We start from the raw sequence: 16246 nt of genomic DNA on the forward strand, positions 1-16246 counted from the left end.
TCCCTCCTTCCCTCCCTCCCTCAGTGTTGAGGATCAAATTCGAGGGTCTCACTGTCTCTTGGCATACATAGCACTGAGCCCCAGCCCCAACCCTCATTCATTTTTAAATTTCTGTTTTAAGCACCGCATATGCTCTGTTTGGATAGAAATGGGATCACGGCCACACCCTGCTACCTGGTTGAGGATGTGGCGCCTCATTTATAGGTCCATTTCTCCAGCCGGTCTTCCCACCCTCTTCCTCTGCCACCACGCTGATCTCTGTTTTATTTACCAGGCTGCACCTCAGAGATTTTAGTTTCTGGTCTTTGCACTGGCTGCAGAGGTCTCACAGAGTGGGCCTTCCTGGGCTACTGCTTTCTCAGCACTTTCTGCTTCCTGTCATGCTCTGATACCTGGACGTCTGGGTCATTATCATCTGGGGGGCACCCCGAATCCAGCCAATGCCAGGGAGGCCATGCACATAGCCGATGCCAGGGGCCCTCCAGATGTCTCTGACACCCAGAATGAACAAGTCACACTCCCCAGAGACAGACTGAAAGTCCCAATTTATAATAAAAACTATAGAAATGATTTTTTTTCAGGCCCCAGAAGCTTTTTGCAATGAAAACTGGCAGGAGCTGCCAGCAGCGTAGGCACCGTGTTCTGAACACTGACACGCTGCAGCTTTTGTTCTTAATCAAGACTAAGGAAAGTGAGAGACGTGCATAGAACAAGTGAAGTGTTTCATGCCGAGCCACAAAATGGCTATTGTGTTTCTTCAAAAGTACAGTGCGAGTGTTAGAACTGAGCTCTGAGGAGGAAGCCCTGTTTCTGTACTTTGGAAAGTCACTTTTAAGGCCTTCAGAGGGCTGAAGCCATGGGAACATGATATGGAGGTGCTTTTCCTCTATCTGGGTGTGATGGTGCTTGCCCAACAGCTGCCTGGGTCGGGGTGCCAGGGGTGAATTCTGCCCTTTTTGATTCCTTGTGCAGTCACACATGTTTAATATTAAAGACCTTTGTTGGATTGTTCCTTCAGGGAGAGGCATGGTCTCCTACCATGCCCATAACGGACCTGTCAAGTTCATTGTCATGGCCACAGCACTGCAGAAGAACGTCAAGAACAGAGCCAGGGACAGCCCGCCTTCTGGTCCCGAGCCCCAGGATGAAGACCCCAAGGACACACTACCTGGCGAGGAGGGCATTTCCTGCCTGGGCCAGAGTAACCCCAACACAGCCGTTTGGTTGGGAGACTCTCTGGGATTGATGACTCAGAAGAGTGACCAGTCTTCATCCTCAGGGTCATTGAGCCCGTCCCACGGCTCCAGCTCCCTAGACCACAGATCTGTGGACAGCAGCCTGTGTGACCTCCTGAAGGACCCCAGCGCCTCCTCGGGGAACAAGGCACAGCGCTCTAGGAGAGCCAAGGCCAGCTCAGCACTGGTGGTATGTGGGGGTCAGGGCCACCGGCGTGTGCACCGGAAGGCCAGGCAGCCATCCCAGGAGGATCTGGTGTCGTCGGTGATGGTGTGGCAGATTCCACTGATGAGCACATAGGCCAGAAAGCACTTTCTGGCATGAGGGTGGTTAGGCCAGGGAGGCTCTCAGTTGGGTGCAGGCTGAGTGCCGAGGCTACGTCCATACCACAGGGACCAACTGAAAACAGTGTGGGAAGAAATGTGCATTGGTCACGTGGCTGCCTGCCGTCCACCCCTGTTTTCCCACAGCACAACTGAGTCTAGACTCGCTAAGGAGGTAGAGTGGTTGTGGCTTTTGAGCCGTTGAGTCAAGTTCTTGGATAGTGCCACAGTCTGCTGCCTCGTCTACCTGAAATGCAAAGCACAGCGTGGCTTCCACTGAAGGCCACATCATTGTCTTAGAGAGCTGATGGGAAAGGTAGCATCCGGTAGTGTAGACGGTCATTAACAACCCTTAAAACCGTCGTACTTGACTCAGATTCACTGCTGTTATTTATAATTCTATATTTTTTAATTCCAGAATAAGATTTATAACATGTTAAAAAGCCAGGTAACACATCCCAGTCCAGTTAGGGTGCTTTGTTTGCAAGTGAGCAGAGTTTTCCAAGGCTAACTGATTGTGTGTACTGTACCCTTTAACAAATAGTTTTTATACGCATTTTTCTATCAAATTAACAGCACTTTAGTCAATTTATTATCTATAGCATTTTACATATAACCTTTGCTTTGAACCAAAATGTTCTTTCAACATCTGGATTCTAGCAACAATGCCAAGTTGTGCAAAATAGTATTAATATCTATATGGGACCTATGCAGGTGCACCCATGTAGGGATTGTGCGGGAAGAGCCTTCTGTAAAATTCTGTGCACCTGCTGACCAAGTGCCACCCATGTTTGAGCACTCATCCTGAGTGGCTGTGCTGATCAGCCCTGTCTGCTGTTGGCATGGAACTCTGCCCCCACTGCCTGCCATGCTGGTGACTCCCCCCCCAAAAAAGAATGCATAGAGTCACACTCGGCACTCCCGAGCCAGATCGCCAGATCCCCATGTCCAGAGGCGTGAATCACCCGTGAACTCTGTCTGTTCCACCTGTATCTCTACAATATTTTGCTAGGTGGATGACAAGAATTGAAAAGGAAAAGAAAAAAAGCCTAAGACAGATGATACTCACCAGAACAAACTTTTCAGCACTTTAAAAACGACTAAAAATGCTAACTTTTGACTTAGCCAGATATTTTCTGAATTGCATATATATTCCCAAGCTTTCTCAAACTGTTAGCTGGTATCTTATTTGATAAAATAAAGACTTTTTTTTTAGAATGCAGTTTTGCATGTTGCCTTTTTCTGCCATAAAATACAAATAGGTGATTACATCCAGGGGGGAAGGGAGCAGTTCCTCTCCCCTCTCAGCTTGGGCATCGGTGGCCAGCTGCAGAGACTGCGATGTGTTGGAAGCCAACCCACAGGTGCCTTTGACCCTCTGGGACTCCTGCGTTTCCAATTTGCATGGTGCACGGTGCCGTGAGTTTCATATAACACGTCTGTGCTTTGTAAGAACAGGGTGAACTAGAGATGAACAAAGCAAGTTTGTGGACCTGGAAGGCGGATGCTTAAAGCATTTCCACACTGGGTGCAGGACAAGGACAGAGCGAGCTGTCATGTAGCTCACTCCCTCCGGTTTCCACTGACAGAGAAGCAGGCTGGATGTGAGCATCTAGCAGGGCAGAGGTGGGAGCTTGAGGGACACAGGTGTGTTGGTGTTCACTGGACAGAGCAACATGTTAAAGCCAACACACAATGAGCAGCCAGCTCCCAAGCTCTTTGTGTGCCAAGCTCTGTTAGGCCCTGGGATGGAAGGAAGGACAAAAGGCACCGTTGAGCACGAGTGTCTGCTTGTCCCTGTCTCTTCTGCAGAGCTGCATACTCTTCATGGCCAGCCTGGACACACAGGCCAAATGCTTGTGACTTTTCCCAGTCCCTTGCCCGTATGTGTCCAGACCATCCAGAGCTGACTGCAAGGAGGCTGAGGTGGCGCCCCTGCCTCCTCTTCCTAACTGGGCTGGTTCTGGCCTGGGGTTAGCCAGGCTTGAACATAGCCATTCACACTCTGGACAGACCAGAGTGGCCACAGGCCCAGAGGAACTGGTGGGTACAATGGACTCAGACTCTGTTGCCTCCGGACCAGTGAAAAACCTCACCTGGCACGGCACCTGGGATGCCATGGGGAGGAGTGGCTATTGACCAGTGGATGCCAGCAGGCCGGAGCCGGTAGGCTCTACCTCTCTTGCCTGTCACCAGCAGCTCGGCTGGGGTGCTGGCAGTTCATGTGTGTCTAGTACAAGCCACATGATCATGGAGTCCCCTCAGGAAACTGCAGCACCTCGGCGGTGCATCTGCCCGTCTCTCTGCTTCATGTCACTTTGTCCCACCTTGCTGCTCTGGGGTGATGAGTTCCCACAAAGCATGATCACCAACTTCACCTAATGTTCATCTTTTGAGTCCCCAGACACAGACCTTTGGTGCCTCCAGTACCCACAGAATGGCTCTTAGTGTGGGCATCTAGATGCAGATAGACTGCCTGGGCTATCCTGCAGGCAACACATCTGTGGTCACAGGAACACATCCACCTGAGGGCAGAGTGGCAGAATCAGCTGGTGTCTGTGCAGCAGCTTGAGGGCGGTTGGCGGTCTCCGACACTGCAGCATTAGGGATGTCAGAAAGGATAATAGTGAACTCACCCCACTGTCTGTCACCTAGTGCCTACCTTAAGGGCTGGAGGGCCTGCAAGGAAGCCTGATAGGAAGCTAGCTCTAGCCACAGGCAGAGTGTGATAAAATGACTTCCAGGAACAAGGGCTCAAAGGAGACCACTCACAACCTCACAGATGCCCAGTGTCCCCAGTGTCACAGTCGTACCCAGTGACAGAGAGGAGTCCTGAAGCCAGAGCTGGGGGCATGTGAGTATGTGAATGCTGATGTGGTGCCTAAGTCCCTCTGGGTTATTGGTGGCAGCAGCATTTTCCCCCTGTAGCCCCCTTTCCCACCCAGCAGTATCCACCCCCAGGACAAGCTGTTCTGAAGGGCCCCCCTACTCAAGCTCTGCCCCCTCATGGTCCTCTGCTGTCTTCCAGGGCTCAGCCTGGTCCAGTGAATGGGGGGAGAAGAAACACCACACAGAACGGGTGTGGGCTGTACCAGGCCAGAAACAGACCATGTGGGATCCCGGTGAGGGTGTCAGGCCCTGGAGAGAATAAAGGCAGGGCAGAAGAGAAGGCTGACCCACAACCCTGTGTTCTCCAGGGTACTTCCTGTTCTTCCAGACAGTCACCAGGGTTGCTTCCTGAATTTGGGTAGGAGGCAAGCCCAAGTGAGAGTCTAGGAGCTAGAGTCTCCACGTTGTGTAGAGTCTTAGACCGGGCTTACCAGGCGAACCAGGGGAGCTAAGGCTCCTGGGTGATGGGAGACGCCCTTCCCTGGGGCAGGAAGGGATTCTTGGGAGGTGGGGTTCCTGATCTCCGGTTCTTCATGGTGGTGGCTGGCCCTTACCAGGCAAGGCTAATGGGGAACCCCCGCAGAACTGAGCTCCCTGTCACTGGTCGACAAGGGAGGAGGTGTATTGGAGGGAGGGTTCTGGAAGCAGATCTGCAGGTGCATATGTAAGATTCCTCCAGTCCTTCCCCTAAGGATCTGCCTCTGTGCTGGGGGAACTGCAGTGGGTATGGTATGGCTTTGGGGAACCCATATGGCTGCAGGTCAGCAAAGCGTCACCATGGCCACGGAGGGGCCTCATAGACCCCCTCCCAGCCCAAGTCCTCCACACCATGGTCCTGTGAGTTTGCAGATACACAAATGGGAGGAGTGGACTCAGCAGCTGATGGAGACTGCTTCCCTAACCTGTGGGGTAGAGCCATTCTATTGGTCAAGGTTGGCCCCTTGACCTGGGATTGCAGAGACCAGAGCCACCACCCAACACTGAAGGACATCCCAGTTTCCTCCATTCCATGTCATTCATGGGGTCGACTGCTGCAAACAGGTTGTTACAGAGGCAGTGGTGGGCCTGTTACATAACCAGGCGATGTCTCCAGTCTCGGCCACTGATGTAAGTGCAATGTCATGGGAGTAGGTGTACACAGCAACGCAGCCAGCATGATCTGGACACCATCTACTGCTGAATTGCTTGTATAAAGTGTCCAGTGTGCTCTTCCCACTGTTGGATCTGCTTTCTAGAAGAATCTTCAGTTTCCCCCTGGATTATACCAGGCTGATGGCATCTTGTTCTTTAGAAAGGTGCAGGTGTGCCAAGGGCTGGGAGATAAACACCTCTGAAGATTTTAGAGGTTCATTTTCCTGACATGCTGTGATATGCCTTAGGATATGGAACCAGTGTGATGGAGTCTGGTGATGGCTCTTCCTGGCCTGCAGAGAGCTGACTTCTCACTGTCCTCATGGGAGGAGTGGAAAAATGAAATCTGCTATCTCCTCTTACAAAGACCCTAGCACTAACACCATCATGAGATCCCCCCACGCCACCCCTGGGAACTAGTCACAGGGCCCCACCTCCAGATACCATCACAGTGAGGGGGTAAGGTTTTGATATAAAATTTAAGGAGACATAAGCCCAGTCTGAGAGCTGCCTGCTCCTCTGCACTTTTGGCTGCTATTACTAACTGTTCTTGGAGCTGAGTATGGGTGAGATGGGCAGTCAGCCTATTCAAGGTGCAGCTGGTACCTGGAGCAGCTCGGAGCACAATCCGGGAATCAGAGTGGAATGCAAGAGCAGGTCGCCAGATGGTGCCTGTACCACTGCAGGGAAAGCCTGAGGCCACTGGAGGACAGAATGGCCTATTTGGTGGCTTTTAGGCAGAGAGGGCGTCAACAGTGGCACTGGGCACTCGGCCAGTGGGGATGTGTGCAGTTGTCAGTTTAAGCTTCACTTGTCCTGACACTAACGGTGGCCTTACCGGGGCAGGGCTGAATGTCCTGTGGGCTCAAGATGGCATCGTTTCTGGGAGATGGGCTAGGTGCTCTGTAGCTTGGTCACATTGAGCCTTTACCCCTGGAGCCTGGGGTGGGTTGTTCACACTGAAAAAACATGGATGTGGCCTCCCTTCCTTCCACCTGTCAGCTGAAGCCTGTCATTCAACATGGTCTGTCCCTAGCATTGCCCTCAAGCCATGGGATCACCCCATCAAAGAGATAGGACAGGGCTGTCCACAGTATTTATTGACTCCTCCAAAGCAGGTGACCCATTAGAGCCACAGAGTCCAGCTGGAGCCTTAACACTGGCTCCATTTGCAGGGTTGGGACATGTGCACTAGACCTACCTCAGTGCATCCTCTGCAGTGGATATATATCAGGTCTGTCAAGCGCATCCCTAGGGACATGCCCTGGGGGACTGAGGGGGAAAGTCAGGCTCCTGCCTGTCCTTCCCATCTTCAGCTCAGAGCTTTGTATTTCTACAACCTCAGGCTCTGCTGGGCTGCAGACCCTGCTTCCTAAAGCATAGTCTCCACAGGAGACAGAGCAAGAGCTCCCCCACAGGAGCACCGTCAGCTCTGGCCCAGGACTCCAATAGTTCTTGCTATTCCAGGATCCACTTCCCCTTTCTGGTCCTCCTCCACCCTTCCACCATGTGCATGCTTATATGCACACACGTACACAGGTCTGCATACTCGTTTATACATACATGTGTATGTGTGCACACATGCTTACTCTTCTCTAATAACCACCGCTTTCCATGAGGGGCTGGTTGGACAATGTTTACCGGAGTGGAAATAGGGAGCAGAGGCAGCTGGCAGTCACCCTGGGCCTGAGGCCAGTGCTCCTCATGATGCAGGGAAAGAATTAACCCTTCTTTGGCAAGCAGGGTTGGAAAGCCTGGGCATCTGAAGGCTTCTGTCCATATGGGTCACATGTGTTTTCCTGTAGGCATGTGCATTTTGTCTATATAACCAAGGCAAGATATCCTACCTACCCCATGAATGCCTGTGTTCCCAGGGGGCTCCGTGTGGTTCTAATCCAACTCCATATGAATTATGAGGTTGTAACATTTCCAGCGCAGGTGGGGACCCGTGGCTCTGGGAGTTTGGGAGTCATGGGCCAGGGAGCATAAACACTGCTCCCCTCTTCTGGCTCCTCCTCAACCCAGGCTGACTGAGCCATGTGGCCACTGCTGACAAGGCTGTCAGAATCCTGAGCTGTCCTGAGATGGCCAGCAATGTGATAAGAATGGACACCCTCTTTTTAGCTCTTCCCTGGTCGGGATGAGAGGATAGAAATCACAGGAATGGCCGTCAAGATGCATTCAGAGCACTGGGCTCGGCATGCTGCTCCTTGCTCTTTTGATGTCTGGCCAGGGCACAAAGCAAACAAAAGAGTTGAAGCAACAGCCAAGCAGCTCCACCCAGATTCAGGGACACCATGTACCCACCACGCACAGTTCACTTAAGCGTGGATGTGGTATTACGGCTCTGGACTGCTGTAAGGAAACTGGTCTTTGAATCCCAATTGCCTTTGTAAAATCTGGGCGTTTTGAAGGTTCTGGTTCAAATCAGGTGTGAGGAGTGAAGCCTGCACAGTGGAGCCCAGTCATGGCCTTTCAAGAAGGGCGGAGCGCTAGAATCCAATAATCCACGAAGAAGCTGAGAACTGGGTGCTGGTGAGTGACGCCTGAAGTCCCCAGCTAGATGGGGAGCCTAAGGACCTGGCTGTCCCTGCTGGCCTGGCCCCGGCCTGTCTGTTTGACTCAAACAAGCTCCAGAACACAGGCCTGGACACAGTACTGGGGAGATCCAGGGCGGGAAGGAGAGGGAGCCCTGGAGACACCCAGAGCCAGTCCTTCCACCAGTGAAAGACTACAGAGATTATGGCATCTGGCATTCATCAAGGAGAGAAGCAAGAAAAAGTGTGTTCTCTACTTCTACTGGAAACAATTGGCTTTTTAAATTGTTGACACTTGAGATGCTTGTGCTATGCCTGGGTCTGTGGTTTCACCAGGTATGACCCCCCCCACCCGACTCCCCACTACACCAGGACAGCTGGTGGTTTAGGAGATCAGTTGGCCATCACTACTTGATAGGAGAGGATGGTGCAGGGAGTTATCCTGCGGAAATCCATGGGGGTTGATGGAGATGCATACATCCTGAGACTGGGGTGGCCATGATGCCTGCAAGGTCAAAGCTAGGTCGGGACAATTCAGGAACGGGTGGGGGTGGGGCTGGTGGGGCTGGGGCGAGAATTTCTCTTCCTGTCTGTCACTGTCCAATCGAAAGCCACGGCTGGATTTCTCCGTGTGGTGAGCATATGGGATTCTGCTGGGTTCTCAAGGGTTCCAGCTCCCACTGTGCCTCCTTCAGACTGCTGTTCTAGCGTAGGCTTGAAACCTTTTTGTGTGAGCCCCCAAAGGGAACTTGCATGCAGACAGGCAGGTGGGGCCCGTGCCCATTTGCCCACAGTATCACTGTTGTCCCTCAGCCAAATGGAATGGCAAACCCAGAACGAAGGGGATTCAGATCACCACCTCACCCCAGAAGAACAGGTCCTGGTGGTGGCTCAGACATCTTACTCTGCCTTATTTTAAGCAACCTCAACATATGCACATCTAGACTTACACAAATGGCAAACTGGGGCTGTTTTTTGCTTATTCTGTTTCACGGTAACTACACCATTGGATTCCTGGAAGGACAGGATTTCTCCAGAGAAGGCATCTTGGCCCTTTTCTACGGCTGTAACTGACTCCCACGGGCGGGGAAGTTTGTGATGAAGAGGGTTTGACTTGGTCGTAATTCCAAAGGCCAGAAGTTCAACATTGAGCAGCCACATCCTGCAGTGGACAGTAAAGTCCTAAGACCGGGCATCTGCATGGGTTGTCCCTCCCTCCCTTATAAAGCCACAGTCCTACTGGATTAGGACTACTCACGAGGTCTCATTTAATCCTGACCACTACCCAAAGGCCTCACTTCAAATGCCCAGTTGGGGTTCACACTGGGGATTAAACCTCAACTTGGGTCTAAAAGGGACTGTCAAACAGCAGCCCTGGGAACTTTCACTAGCATGTGTGGATGCCTAGGGCCCAGGCAGCTCCTCAGGGCCACACTGAGGGAGGTGAGGTGAGGCTCGCTATCCTGTCTGTGGATGACTGTTTTTCCCTGGAGAAGGCACCCCTGTTCATCCTGCTGTCCGAGCCAGTAAAGGGAAACTGGCCCCATCTACTCCTGTTTGCATTCCGAAACTCTTCCACTTACTGCTCCAGAAACACAACCCAGGAGCCCTGGGTGGAGGAAGGTCAGGAAAGCTTCTCTTGAGGTGCAGCAGAGGTGGGGTGAAGTAGAAGTAAAGAAGTCTAAAGGAAGGGGGATAAGTATTCATTGGGTGGGGGTAGCAGAAGTCCACTGACCACCCATGGCTGGGTACCTGGGCTGAGACAGGGGTCCACTAACCCTGCACAACCCCCTCAGGTCCCTGGGCCCAGCAGAGAGCTGTGGGTAGAGCTGAGGAGCGTGAAGGGCAACTGCTCCAGGCACTTTCCAGGAACCAGTGGACACAGGCTGGCACCACCCCCTGGGTTACACAGGATGGCAAAGCCTGCCAGAGGCTCATCCAGGCAGGAGCCAGACATGCCTCCTACCTAGGGACAGGAAGCCAAGCACCTCCGGACAGTTGGGGGTGCTGCTTGTCAGACCCTCCTTGCCAGTCTGCTGCCTTCTTACCCCACTCCCCCAACTGAAGGGCCCACAGCCTCTGAGTGCTGGGGTGAGGCGTCAGGGGAGGAAGTGAGGGGCATGCTCCCCTGGAGAGCAGGGCAGTCGGCCAGGCTGCCCAGGCTGCCCCACTTCCCAGGCTGCTGGGAGCAGAAAGGGAAGCCAGAGGGAATGCAGAGGCCCAGTTCTACCCAGCAGCTCTGCCAGCCATGACTTCCTGGAGTTCTGAAAGGCCAGGGTTTTCAGGGGAGGCCAGTCCAGGTGACTCAGTATTTTTTGAAAGTGTTTTTTTTCGGCACCTTGCAAACCAACATCCTTTAATCCCAGGCAGCAGCCAGAAGGAGGCTAGTTGGTCAGTTGTGAACACTTGCATTATTTTCCAAGTGGTCAGATTTCTGCTTACATTTATGGAAACAGTCTAGGCCATCTTCAAACACCAGTGCCCAGCCTCCTTCCTGGCTAACTTCTCACAATCACTGCCCACTTCAGCCCTAAGATAATGTTTGGGAAGACAAACTGAAGGGAAAATTCCAGCTTACAGACACTTTTGCAAGCTGAGGCCTTTGGAAAGACATGAAGAAGACTGGGAGGGTCATCTCAGAGGGATGCTGGCTCCCAGCCATGTTACACAGTATGATGTAGGTCACCCTCACCAGATGCACGGGCACAGCATGAGACTTAAACGTTGAGAACAATGTGCAGGCCTGCACACCACACTGTCTGGGCCCTCCTAACTATTTAACCCAGTCCTAAAGTGACTGCTTTGAAGCTCACCTGTTTGTTTTTGTCTTTATTTTTGTCCATTTATTTCTTTGCAGTGCTAGAGATGGAATTAGGTCTTGCAACACGCTGGGCAAGAGCTCTTCCACTGAGCTACGTCTCAGTCTTTACATGGTCTTTATTAATGTCACTTTTACTGTAAATTGAAAATCATCTGTAAATGCATTAAATGTAAAAAAACATATGGTAAGTTGGTTCATCCCCAAGCAGCTCAAAAATCTGTTATAAGCCCTGCAGCTGCTATGACAAAATATCAAAGCTAGGGGGCTACAACCCCAGAAATGCCCCCAAAGGACTGGGGGCAAAAGCCTGCAGACAAGGTGCCTGCTGGCCTTCCTCCCTCTGCAGGCCCCTGGGGACGGCTCTTCGGTGTCTGCTGGCTTTCAGTGTTCCACGGCATGGACCCCCCACCATGGAACATCCAAGTGTTGCCTCTGCACACGGCTGCTTCATGTCTTCCGGTCTTTTGTGTTGTCTGTCTGTGCCTGCGTTTCTTCTTCCTTTGATTCATCAGTCATACTAGCTTGGGGCCCACCCCATGACCTCTCTCTAGCCTCACAGTGGCCTCCGTAAAGACCTGAAAATTAATCGTTTGCAGTCATATTAGGGTTAGTACTAAGACCAGTATCTTTTTTCAATTTGGATTTTTGTTACGTTAAACATTACACAGCATCAAAGCCATTGCCAATGTTTTTCTTAGTGACTGCAGTGCAGCTTAGAGTGGATTTGTGTGACAACGTGTACCTTGACTGCCAGGCCCGGCACAGGGCTGAAGCCAGAGCATGCTGGCCCCTGGGGCTCTGCCGTCTGCAGTGAAGGGATCTCCACCTCTTCCAAGTTGTCCATCTGGAGCTGCTCTGGCCACTGACCACACACACAGGACTCCTGCCATCTTAGGTGAATCAAACCACAGCTCATGGGCATATTTAAGTTCTACTAGGCATGGTGGCTCATGCCTGTAATCCCAACACTTCAGAGGCTGAAGGATTGCTATGAGTTGAGGACACTGTGGGCCACATCATGTGACCCTGTCAAATCACCAAAACAAACATTTAACTTATAACAAAAAATGGTCAGGCTGGAGGGGAAATGGTTGTGGATAAATGGCACTTTGGGGCACGGGTGGCCACTTCCATGTATTAGGCCTGTACTGGTGCTCACAGCCTTCTTTTGTGTTTTGTAGCGTGGATCTTTGTGCATTTGGAAAGGCTGCATTTCATCACAAATAAGAACAAGGCTTTGGGCTAGATGAGAATGCTGCCTGCATGGGACGCGTGACCCGGATCCAGTTACCAGGATCCCTGAGCAAGGAGTTTTCGCCACTGTAATATTTCTCATATTCTGCGGAACTGTAAATCCCAGCTTCCTGAACTGTGGGTCATGACCTTTATGATGTCACATAACTGAATGTGGAGATCACAAAAGTTTAGCAACAAAGAATGTTCAAAACTAAAAATGTGACGAATTGGAGGTGTTTCTGGCAGCAGCATTCACCTGTGTTACATCACAAAGCACCGCAGCCTTGGTTCAGCACACACACAACATGAACATCTTGCACAGCCAGGCCACACAGTGTCAATGGCATAGCATAAAACATGTCCAGTCAGATTTGGTGCTAATGTTATGACCTGCAGTGTTTTGACTTAGGTACAAAGTTCATTCTGGTCTGCTTACAGAGAACAAAGACTTTCAACACTGTCCTGCTGTCATCCCTCAGGAATCAGATTAGTACATATTTGGATTGTGTTAAATATTTGATTTTTAAAATTGCTGTTTGAGTTTCCAACTTGAGTTCATAAAAAATCGTTTAGTGAATTTGGCTTGGGATTAGGACCAAATTTGCAACAATTTCTGAAATAGACCTATACATATTTCTGTCATTTTATACCACATATTTATGTGAAATAGCACTCTTGGCACTGATAATTACAAAATAAAAATATTCAACTCTAAAAAACAATGAAGCTGTTCTGTGTCCTACAGTATCAAATACTCAGCCAAGGTTTAATTCTTTATATAAAAATAAACAAGCATGCCCATTTAATTAGTATGCAACTTTGCTTTCATTTTTAACAAATAGTAAATTTATATGCATACCAAAGAATCTTTTTAAAATAAGTTTCTCTATAATCTATTATTAATACAAGTTTGATTTACCTATGAATGTGAAATCCCATTCAACTTCAGATAACTTGCTCTAACTTTATGAACATATTTTTGAGAAATATTTTAAAATAATTATTAAAATCCTATTTCCTTTTAAAATTATTTTCCTAAAATGGTCTACTAGGATTAACATTAGTAAATTTCCTGGCTTGTTACGTCACCATTGCCTTGGACTTTCACAGACACACAGCATATCGCCTGAGAGTACCAGGTTCTCAGGCCTGCAGTGTGTGAGGAGAAATGAACCAAGCAGTCTGGCCACAATGTTCAAGAGGAGTCCACATGCCGAGTCCTCACTACAGGGAGTAGTCGGGTCAGGAAGGCTGACTTAACAGAGTCCCTGGGGATAACTTCCATTTTGTGCAAAATGGGTTGGATTCTAAACGCACCAATAAATACTCTGAAACCAGCACACATCTTCTAATTATTCGCTTGTATGCCAAGAAGCTGGAAGTACTTACAGCAACTGGCTCCATTCCTGACAGTTATTGGACTTTAATTGCTAGGGGCAAGGCAGTGCATGAAGGCCTAGAGGCTTAGAAAGGCTTCTGGAAGCCCAGTACTTGGGAAGCAGAGGCAGGCAGATCCCTGTGAGATCAAGATCAGCCTCATCTACATAGCGAGTTCCAGGTCAGCTGGGGGTGGGGGGAGCTACAGGGAGACCCTGACTCATAAAAGAAAAAGCTTTTAGGTGCTGCCTGTGGTCTGGCATCAGCACATGTAAGAAAACCACACTCTGGATCCTAATATGACCCAACTAAGGCGTCTGAGAGTGGGAAGGGAGCTCAGACCCTGATTGTGACCCACTAGCCACCTGCCTCTTACGTGTCCTGGAGCTATGGGTGGAAGAGGACAACTACATGGGGACACACTTCGGAATACTATAAACTGCTGAGAAATCCCCAGGGGCCATGGTAGCCTCAGAAGTCACAGTGTGAGCATATTACCCAGAGAAAGATGGCTCCACCACATAGCATGTGGCAGATAGCCTCTCCTTTAATCCCTAGGTGGGTGCTGAGATTGAAGTAGAGAGGTAGAGAATCTTGTCTCTACCTCTAGAACCAGGAGGTGAGGCTGCAACTATGTTTGGGGGCCCAGCTATGGAGCTCTGATGCTGGAGTTAGCTGCTAGAACCCAGCAGGTTCTTCTGGCTTGAACCTTAGTTGGCAGAAGCCTGTACCCAGAGTGTAAACACATTCGGTCACATGGAGTCTGCCTTTGGGATGAAGTTTCCTATGGCTCTCTCAGGTCTACCATGCTGTGAGGTTCCCCTCAGCAGGATTAACAATGGCATACATTATTACTCCTCCTGACAGGACCACATTCCAGGCTAGTTTCAGGGCCTCACAGGTACAAATAACTTCCAGTTAATTTCAAGGAACACACCTCTGCAATTTTTACTGACTTTATTAAGACTAGAGTGCATAAACATTTAAGCAGGGAAACTCTGGGGTACACCTACTACGCTCTCTACTAGGCTGGTGGATGTTTTGAGTTAGTTCATGTCATAGTTTTTGTCAACTTGATACAAACCTAGACATACCTGATAAGAGAGACTCTCAACGGAGGAATTCCCTCCATCATATTGACCTGTGGGCAATGTCTGTGGGGCATTTTCTTGATTGTTGGTTGATGTGGGAGGGCCCAGCCCAGTGGGTGGTGCCATCCGATCCCAGTGGGTGGTGCCATCCCTGGGCAGGTGGGCCTGGGCTGTATAAAAAAAGGCAAAAGGCTAGCTGAGCAAGCCAGAGCTAGCAAGCTGGTAGCAAGCATTCCTCTCTGGTTTCTATTTCAAGTTCCTGCCTTTGGTTTTCCAGGATGATGGGCTGTAAAGTGTAAGGTGAAGTAAACCCTTTTGTCCCCAAGTTGCCTTTGGTCATGTTGTTTATTCCAGCAACAGGGAAACAAACACTTCATTTATTTCTTCATTCTTTCAGAAAGCATCTATGGACAAGCTAGTAGTGTACAGCCTTGTAAAATCCCTTGGGGCAGGGGAACTGTAGATGCCCAAATGGTCCCGATGTGGGAGCATGTAAAGGGTAGAGAAGACAGGGGGAAGCCGTGCAATATCCAGAGCAGGGGTGCTGGTGGCACGGGGAAGCCATGGAGCAGCCATTCTCCATCGAAATGCAATACAGACGCACTAACATACCCCAAGAACCTCTCATGTATGGTGGTCTGAAATTAATAATGACGTATAATGGAAATTAGCCTGAAAGCGGCCAGTTTCTGCTAAAACCAACTGACAACAGAAAATGTAAACCCATTTTCTGCCTCAGTTAATCCAAGTCCTGGGCTGTGCCTGGCAACTGAACGGGAAGAGTTTTTACAGGATGTCCTCAGGGGTGGCAGCCTTGATGTGGAATTCAGAAGAACTCACTGTATAAACTTAATTGGCAAACTATCAAAACAGAAGAGAGAAGGGTTGAATGCCCAGTCCTCTGCTCCTGGGTTCTTAAAAGCGGCATTTACTGACAGGACACCAATCTCGGAGGGCTGTGCGGGTTGCCTCCGTTGCAGAGACGTCAGCTTCACCCTCGCTGGGAGAGGAAGGCCTTAGGTAGACACCAGGAAAAGTCCACCTGTTGGTCCGCTTCAGTATCCGAACTTTCTTCAGAGTCTAGACTCTATCAGGCAATAGGTTTTCAGTCTCTACCTGTGTCCACCAGCATCATCTCGCACTCGTACGGCACAATCTCAGGCTGCGGTGAGTGGGTGGAGGTCCAGCATCCCTGCGCGTCCTTGGCCGGGCGCGCCGCGGACACCTGTTCCCTGTGCCTTTCCGGCACGGAGACGCCCCAACAGGTCGTGGCCGCCGGGAGCGGAGGGGCCCGGCTGCGGGAGGTGGCCGAGTTGCACTTGGTCAAGGCAGACGCTGGCGGGGGCGAGCTGGAGCCTCCGCGCCGGGCCTAGAAAGGGTTAAGCAGGAAGGCGCGGGTTCGGAGGACCGGGGACAGCACGCTCAGGCCTCCGAGGCCAGCCCAGCCGCAGTCATCGGACCCGACCCGGAGGCGGCGCTCAGCCCCGACTGAACGCGCCCGTGGGCGGCCCGGCCCGGCCCCCCGCGCCCTGGGAGCGCTCGGCTCCAGCGGGAGTGCGCGGCCGCTGCCAGCCCGGCGCGACCAGGAGTCCCGCGCGCTCCCGG

At 50.9% G+C, this 16246-nt stretch overlaps 1 protein-coding gene and 1 long non-coding RNA gene across 3 annotated transcripts in view; both read left to right on the forward strand.

Annotated features, from left to right (window-relative positions):
- Positions 1 to 2781, forward strand: part of Arhgef10 (Rho guanine nucleotide exchange factor 10) — a gene marked incomplete in the record, with an annotated part of 130988 nt that extends 128207 nt beyond the window's left edge. For both annotated transcript variants that reach the window (XM_017797486.2, XM_017797485.2), the window contains 1 exon segment: positions 1019 to 2781. In XM_017797486.2, coding sequence (XP_017652975.1) covers positions 1019 to 1536 — 518 coding nt within the window.
- A 5107-nt stretch (positions 2782 to 7888) lies between these two features.
- On the forward strand, positions 7889 to 12979 carry LOC115069912. The gene is made up of 3 exons (XR_003849157.1): positions 7889 to 8452; positions 11636 to 11832; positions 12119 to 12979. It is a non-coding gene; the product is annotated as an uncharacterized LOC115069912 (long non-coding RNA).
- Positions 12980 to 16246: the final 3267 nt, after the last annotated feature.

Source organism: Nannospalax galili, unplaced genomic scaffold (assembly GCF_000622305.1).
Source record: "Nannospalax galili isolate Female #2095 unplaced genomic scaffold, S.galili_v1.0 scaffold134, whole genome shotgun sequence".
Lineage (NCBI taxonomy): Eukaryota > Metazoa > Chordata > Mammalia > Rodentia > Spalacidae > Nannospalax > Nannospalax galili.